General features: G+C 37.7%; 1 protein-coding gene across 1 annotated transcript in view; it reads left to right on the top strand.

The window, feature by feature from the left end:
- Positions 1-249: 249 nt before the first annotated feature.
- Positions 250-8,769, top strand: part of tmem104 (transmembrane protein 104) — a 59,748-nt gene continuing 51,228 nt past the window's right edge. Inside the window, exons 1-3 of the mRNA XM_084421015.1 lie at positions 250-516; positions 773-861; positions 2,154-2,275. Coding sequence (XP_084277141.1) covers positions 817-861; positions 2,154-2,275 — 167 coding nt within the window. The 5' untranslated portion in view covers positions 250-516; positions 773-816. The remainder of the gene's footprint in view (positions 517-772; positions 862-2,153; positions 2,276-8,769) is intronic.

The following is an 8,769-nucleotide window of genomic DNA, read 5'->3' as shown; positions in this document are numbered from 1 at the left end:
AGTGATCAGCATCATGTATTAAATACAAATCAGACACTGGTGTTGACATTCGAATCAAGCATTAAAATATATATATATAAATAGCTACTTTTTTTTCATTTTTTTTAAACCACGTTCTGCATTGCTTTCTAAATGAGTGAATAACTCACAATATAATTAAAATCTCTTGCTTCATTACCGCAAACGTCACCTAAACGTCACCACAATTCAGCCAATCAGCGAGCACTTCCTATCTCTACGCCACACGTTCTCTCGGGAACGGGAACCGTTTCCTGCTGACGTTCTGTTTACTCTTTAATGGATATGATTTCTCAAACAGAAGAACTTCTGCAGGCTGTCTTATTAACCGCTAATAAAATAATGGGGAGGTGTGCACGATGCGCTCTACTTTGTTAATACATTGTATCTGCGCACGAGCTCCGTTGCTGATAGCGAGGACGTTACAAGAAAACAGTCTCGTGCTTTCCTAACGATATCACTTCTCTTTACCAGTAGAGTTGCTTCACACGGTGACAGGTGAGCCTTTCTGTTAGCAAAATAATGTTTTTGCAAAGTTGTCTGATTATGACATATTTGCTGTGGTAACATAACATTGCATAACATGAACACTGAAAAATCTATACTGATAAAACCTGCCTGTCAGCCTGAGTGAGTAACGTTATAAATAAAACATAAACAACGGTTGTTGCTAGTCATGTTACACTAGCCTTCTTATGTCCCTTTGGCAAAATTGTAGTGTATTAAATATTAAAACAGTATTTTCTTTCCTCAGGGTGGTGAAATTTCAGGTTTGAGGGTTGTGTTTGTTGCTTCGAGATGGCTGGGGGCATTACAGAATCAGGGGAGCCTTACTCACCATTTGTAAGTATTCCTTCTGACTGAGTTGTAGCACATGGAGTTGGTATTGATTCACATTTTTGAACTACTTTACCTAATCACACTGGTCAGTTTAACTGTTCCGCACACTCAGCTGTTTGTGTCCTTAGAAAAAGTCTTGTGACAATACCATAGTACTGAAAACTATCATGTCATGCATGTGATGTGATGTTATTTCTGCTGCTCTGTAATGAAAGGCTTCTGACCCGCATTCATGAAAAAGTACAATATATGTTAACCTGTAATTAAAGCAATGATAGACATTGCTAAAATGTAGTTCTCCGTTTTTCAATAATGTAAGTTACAGTTGTCATGAGTTTGCTAGGTGCCTTTATGTCATTTGGAGTCATGTGATTTAAACCACACACTTTGTGTTACTCATTTAAAGAGGAAATGAAAGCTCAGGAACCAGGAGAAACATGCTCTAATGACTTGAATCAGCAGAAAGCAGTGCATGATCCAGACTCGTGGGTTTTTGGCATTTAGCCTTGTGGTTTCCTTGAACTAATTTTCCCGTCTGACGATATGGGAAAATGGCTAGACGTGTGTGCAAATTAATTGTGTTAAATTGAACAGCAATAAAGATATCTTTAGTCTTTAACACATTAACTTTTCCTCTAAACTATATCTATATGGGGCTTTAGGACCTACTTTTATTTACTTTTTTAGACAGTTCAAGACATAAGCTAAATAAGAGCCTGCAAATCTGTTTGTAATGCAAAAAGTATTCTTGTTGCTCCCAAAATACTAAAATGTGTTTTGGTTTTCATTTGCAAACTCTTTGAAAAGAAACCCCTTGAAATAAGCCCAAATAAATCAATACGTTTAAAGTAAGGTACGTTGTGTGTCAATTTGAGAGTACAGTATGTCCATTACCTAGTTTGTTTTGCTCACATTTGTTAATTTGAAAAAAAAAATTCAGGCAGTCATAAGGGAGATACTCATCGCTTTCTAATGGAATTGACAGTAGATACTGTATGTCAAGCTCATGACTAATTTTTCAGCAGACGTTTTATGTGATTTGTGCACTCAAGTGGGAGGAAATGCAGTGCTGCTCAAATGAGTTATCACATACATCAGCTTATTAAAAATGCATGATGGTGAACAATTCCAGACGTAATCTTTACAAGAAAGACAGACGATGCATAATGGGAACTTTGTGTGATAAAACTTCAGTGCATTGTAAAACCTAAGTGCTCGTTATACATTTTAATTTGATCTGTGATCTCTGAAAACGTTGCATCCGCTATAGACGTGTTTGTTTTGTGTTTTTATAGGTTGGCCTGGTGTACATGTTCAATCTAATTGTTGGGACTGGTGCCCTGACCATGCCCAAGGCCTTTGCAGCAGCTGGCTGGGTAGTCAGCGTCTCCCTCATCACATTTTTGGCTTTTATGAGGTATGCTCTCCCTCTATTTTGCTTTTGTTTTATTTTTATCCATCACAATCTCTTTCTTTCTCCCTTTTTCTCTGTTAAGGCTGCCAATACCTGCTTTTAACAGTTGGGTTGTGTTGTATTGGTGCGGTGTGGTGTTTGTTTTGAGTCAGTATATAAACCATAGGGGTGTGAATCTTCGCTGGTCTCACGATTCAATTCGATTTCGATTATCACGTCAACGTTTCGATTCGATATCACGATGTGTTGCATCCTCAATTTTCAATATTACTGCACATGGCTACGTTTTCATCAATGAATACAAGCAGTCAGATATATGAAATCCCTTTTTATTTTATCTACTCCAAGAAAGTACACTTCCTAAATGTAGCAAACATCAAATAAAACTTCCGTCTGAACACAGCACACGACAGGGGCATTTACAACTAATAAACACTAGTAAATACTAAAAGTGCATGAGACTGCCGAGTAGTGTACTTAAGTTACAATAACGCTTACACACACACACACACACACACACACACACACACACACACACACACACACACACACACACACTGTAAATGTTAAAACAGTAGGTGCATTTTTTATTATTTGCGTCTGCATCGCGTTACATTGTAGAAACTATTAATTTGAACACCCCTAATGAATCATCCTAGTTTACACTGCCAAAGCATTGGGAAATAGTACACACAAACACACACGCTGATGTGGTATCAATGATTCATCAAATTTATTACAATGCACAGTATTGGGGTACAAGTATTGTATTCAATGTACATATTTTGGGGATAATTGGTAAAAAGCAAAAACAGTGGCCCCAAGGACATTTAAAGGGGTCATATAATGCCATTTTTGCACAAGCTAATATGATTCTTTAGGGTCTAAATTAAAAGTTTGTAATATACTTTAATTAAAAATTCTCATTAGTATTGTAAGAAAACACACATTTTACCTGGTCAAAAACAGCTGTTTTCAGCATGCCGTTTAAGTGCATGTGTCTTTAAATGATAATGAGCTTTGCTCACCCCGCCCCTCTGTTCTGTGCGTACACCGGTTTTAATAATAACACAATAACCATAACGCGTTGTTCATTATAAAGTGGGATTATGAATTATATTGAGAACGTCGTACATAGAAAACATGCCGTAATGTACCCTGAGTGTAAACAGCCGCATTCATCGTGAAGCATGCAGCAAAGATTAATATAAAGATTAATATAAAGGTTAATAAAACGTTACACTCACTTCTTCTGGAGGTGCAGCAGGAACACGAATAGTTGGTACCGATCCTTTTTTCAGGAGCAGCTTCTTAGCAAAACCAGCTTTATAACATTACTGACCCTCGTTTGTAAAGCAGTCTGGTGTGTGAAATGATTCGCGCAAACATGAAAGCATTGACGTTGATCGTGGGGAATATTCCCTTCGAAAACAAAACTCAGCCACTGCGTCTTCAGCGGTTCGGATTTAGGAACATCAAAATGACTGCTGTGTTCCTTATACACCCAAGAACAGAACAACACAATCGCTTAGACGCCATTCTGCTCATAGACAGTGCTCCAGCGTATCAACAATGACCACGCTGGTCCGCGCGGACTATGATTGACAGTTCGCTCACGAGCGAGGGCGGGTCTGTGTTGAAACGCTGCTGTCAATCAACAATCGTGGGAGGGGCATCGATTTTGTGATGTCAAAAAATCGAGCGGCTTGATTTGAGATGGGGGAAAACATATAAGGAGATTTAAAAAAAAAAAAACACTGGATGGATTTTTATCATTTTATGATGGTTGTGTACAGGCACTGCCAACACACATTTCAGTACAATCAACTTGTAAAAGTGCATGTACCATTATATGACCCCTTTAAAAAGGTCTGAATTGGGTTGCATTATAAAACAAAATGTAGGGCTCTATGTCTATTCTCTTTTTGTAAATTCATTTTTATTTATTTTTCCAATTTCTGTTTTCGATATACACTTTTTTTTCTTCCATTTTAATGGCTTAAATATTGAATCATTCATTTATCATTTAAAAGATAATCCAGTGAAAATTGAACTATTCCTTTTGTTACAATTCTTTTGCGCTGCACAGCAGAGGTTTAAGGCCCGTTCGCACCAAGGACGATAACTTGGCTATAATGATAGCAGAGCAATAAAGATATAGTTGTACAAATTGTTCTAAATGTAAAAGAATAGCAGTCCAATACCAGTCTCAATCCATCCTGCTTTAAAAAGCTCGAGCGTTTAAAGCGGCAGATGACACAATTGCAGCAAGTCCTTGTAATAAATAGAACCATTCCCGCGTTGGTATGGATGCTAATACTGTTATTGCTGTAGTAATCTTTATAGTTATCGTTCTGGCTGGGAATGGCCTTTACTGGTCAAATTAAAACACTGAATAAAAATTGTGGAATGTCCTTAAAGTTTTAATAAACCGTATTATTGTTATTACTTTGAGAAGTAATACTTTTTTTTTTTTTTTCATATTGGTGTTTGCGTTCTTCTAGTTGCTGTTTTCTTATTGCTGTTACGCTTGATTATTCAGGGGTTTTGACATATCAGGTTTAGGAGGGTGTGTGTATTAGATTTCCAATCTTTTCTGGTGGTTTGCCAAATGGGGTCAGAATGGGTCTCTAATTTGTGTGTAGTTAGGGCATGAATTTGAGAAGTGTAATTCTGTCTCTACCTCATGTTGTGTTCAGTGAGAGCACAGCGTGTCTTCATCTGGTCTTCTTTGCATGCTATTTCTCTCTGTCACTCGCTCATCTTTAGCTGACCTCTCAACCCTGTTACTGCTGCCGCTGGTGCTGTGGCCATCAAAACACATTTATCACCCCTGCCAACCTGCCAGCTGTCTGAGCCACTGACAGAGCCCAGGGGAGAGTTATGAGTGTTTAGATGCAACAGAATGGAGCTGTATATCAATGAAACAGCTGAGGAAAGAAAGCAGACAACAGTTGGTCTTTAAATGCAGGTTATGAGTGGAGATGTCCGAATGAGACTGACGTAATGTATATGACATACAGTTTCTCATATTTTGCACTAGGACTGAGTGATATATTTAAAGGGGTCGTGACACGAGATATCAAATTTGCCTTGATCTTTCGACATATAAGAGTGCGTCTCTGTACAGACTTCAGAAGGATCCCAGCGTCAGAACCAAGGGGTTGGTTTATTTGAATGGTGTCCCAGATCGCGTTGAAGAATTTTATGTTTGTTCTGAGCATTTTGTCTTGCAAATGAGGCACAGTGTAATGGAGAGTTTGCAAAGAACCTTTTGTTGAAAGATAAAGCAGCTGACTGTATTGGATCTGACAGCAGCTGCTTTACAAACCGTAAATTATTTCATAATGCCTAGTCTGTAAATGAGGGTTTTATATGGATAATGTTTTCTAAACACTCACGTGCAATAGCAAGGGGCCATTGATACCGTTTCATATGCAATGACGTTAGCCAATCATAACAGCGTCCGTTCACTGACAAGCCTTAAAGGGGCCGCCCCTTAAAAACGGATCATTTCAGACAGAGGTTCAGAATGAGGGTTGAGAGTTTTTATGCATGTATATTTGTTTTGTTTTTTGCAAAAAAAACTTTATAAGTGAACCTCAAGAACCCATTAAAATTAAAAAAATGCATGTCATGGCCCCTTTAAAAATGTATGTGTGCATATATAAAAATATATAGATTAGGGTTGTGCCGATAGACGATAGTATCGTGTATCGACGATAGACAGAGATATCGCCGATGGCAGATGCCTTTGCCGATATCAATACGATAATTGGCTCGTTTTTCCATTAATGTATTAAATCATTATTATTATTATGAAGCTAGTATAGTTATTAAATTAATTAGGAACTACAATTATATTTGCCTTGCCTAAATTCATAACGACATCACCACATAACCACACTTGCGCCATATCACGCGCGTATGAGGACTCCTCAAAGAAAATGTTTTTAAAACAGACAAAACAAAAACTACATCCCACAATGAAATTTCATTGCAAGGTGATCCATTCACAAATTGTCAAGAGTGCTTTAACAGACGCATAATTTTTATACAGAGCCTAGATGAAGACGCGGCATCGTTGTTCGTCAGTATTTTGTTTCCATAGCACATTAACAAAATATTTAATGACACGAATAACACTAAAAACAATACAATTACAAAATATTAATTATAATAATAATATCAATAAAATGATATAGGCCGCCTAGGCCTAATAAAAGTCTTTAGTTCACGAAGCATCTGTGAAACTCTGCCATCTGTGAAAATCACAAGCAACTTCAAACTTGTTTAACAAGAAATATTCTTCTAATTTTTTCGCTGTCAATAATGTAAGTCCACAAGAGAAATATTCAGCCAGTAAATTAAGATAGTTGCTGTACCGTTATCCACCGTCGACTCTGAGAGAACGTGCTGTTAATGCAGCGAAAGCTCAGTCCGTTTCTGCTTTCGTTTTCAGGGATTGAGCGCGTTTACATGCACGTTATTAACTCGATTATGCTGAATAAACTGACAATGCATGTGGTCATGTAAACGGATTAACCCGTTTTCCTTTATCAGAGTCAAGTCATAAGTTTAAGTCGGCGTATAACCGATCGACTTTTAGATTTTTGCCTCTGATTTCTCCTGGCATTTAAAACACCTGCGTTATTGAAGTGCGGTGCGCATGTGAAGTGCATCCAGACAGAGAGAGCACTGGTAGGAGGACTTATGGTGCGTTCAAGTCCTCCTGGGAATTTCGTATGTACGAGGTGGGAAGTCGTGTTGACGACGTGAGGTGCGTTCAAGTCAGTTTCGTCGGAGCAAGATGGTGGTGTACCTTCTTTTAATGAATAACACGAAAATATAGCAAGGTTTGTTAACTCTGCTTATAGAAAATTAAGAACAAAGAATGCGCATCAGGTGTGTTTTTCTTTTTATGTTTTTAATTAACTTAAGCCAATGTAAATTAACTGTATCATTATATAATTAGTATATATAATTGTTATATTACAAGTAGGCTATATCATATTTTGTGCAGAGAGCTTACTTTGTTATAAATGAAAAAGCCTTACAATGTCACTGCTAAATACCTGTAAGTATTGTGATATATTTTACTATCACTTTGCTCAACTACAGACGTTGCATTCATTGATTCCGCCATGTTTCTCACTGACACGCCCCCAACTCGTACAGATCGGGGCTTAAAGAAAATCCCGAGCTCCCCACTGGTATTTACGACATTGTGGTGGCGTTCATGTGCATTCAACTCGTAAATACGATCTATACGAGATGACTTGAACGCACCAATATATCGCAGACTCCGACTCTTTCTTGAATCAAGAAATTAAAACGTGTTCACATCTCGTCAAACAGTCAAAATGCTGCAGATCTGTAACGGCATGAGAGGATAATGTGTGTCCGTAAATTTCCCGCTGACATGTTGAAATACTCCGAGTCAGATACAAGAATGATTAGGATCTTTTTTTTTTTCCTCACTATACCAGGAAATAACCTGATTTAGCCTATTAATAAACACTCCACCTTTGCTAGCAAAATAGAAAAAAGATTCTCATTTAAAACGAAGTAATAAAACAAGCAAATTGATGAGTAAATAAGCAAGTTAATAATCAAATAAGTAAGCCCCGCCCCCTCACGATAATATCGTGTATCGCCGATCTCACAGGCTGACGATAGGACGATATGAAAATGGAGCATATCGCGCAACCCTAATATAGATATACTTTAGATATATAATGCATTATGCCTTGTAATGCATCTTATAATGCATTGTATGGTCTCAGGAATAATTGTAACCACAGTTATAATACATGATAATACTACTGTTACGCCTTTAGGAAGTATAATGCATTTAAACGTGACAAACAACCAATTTCAGATGTAACAAGGAATCTGCAAATATTATAATGTATTTTAACTTTGGTTACAATTATTTATAAAAAGATGTAATGAATTATAAAGTACATTTATGAATACCTTTTATAATGCATTACACATAAAGGCTTTAAGTTAAAAAAAAGGTAACAAAAAGTAAATAAAATAAAAAATTGGCAAAAAAAAAACACGGGCAGTAAAACTTGAAATTTTCGTCAAAATTTTGGTCTGCATGAGGAAAACAGTTTATAAATCATACTAACTGTACGTTCACACCGCCGCCAGCGAGAGCGGCAAAATTCGCTCTCGCCGCCCTGCCAACGACGCTGGAGAAAGATTCGGGGCCGCTCTGATGTAGATCGAAGGCGTGATCTTTTTAAACCAGTGTTGACAGGATTGCGTTCTCTGGAATCCTCTCAGGCGGAGGACTTCTACATTCTGATTGGTTGCCGCCGAACCGCGTCAGAGCTTATTACCATAAAGTTGACCTGACTTCAACTCTTCTCGCCGCTCTCACCATCCAAGACGCAGCTCGCCGCCGGCTCTCATTGAAAATGAATGACTTCCGGCCACTTTGACGCTCTCGCCGGCTTCGGTGTGAACAGTAAATGTTATTTTGT

This window comes from Rutilus rutilus, assembly GCF_951802725.1.
Source record: "Rutilus rutilus genome assembly, chromosome: 1".
NCBI classification, from domain to species: Eukaryota; Metazoa; Chordata; class Actinopteri; order Cypriniformes; family Leuciscidae; genus Rutilus; species Rutilus rutilus.
Note: the sequence above shows the minus strand (reverse complement) of the source record. Positions and strands in the feature narration are given on the sequence as shown.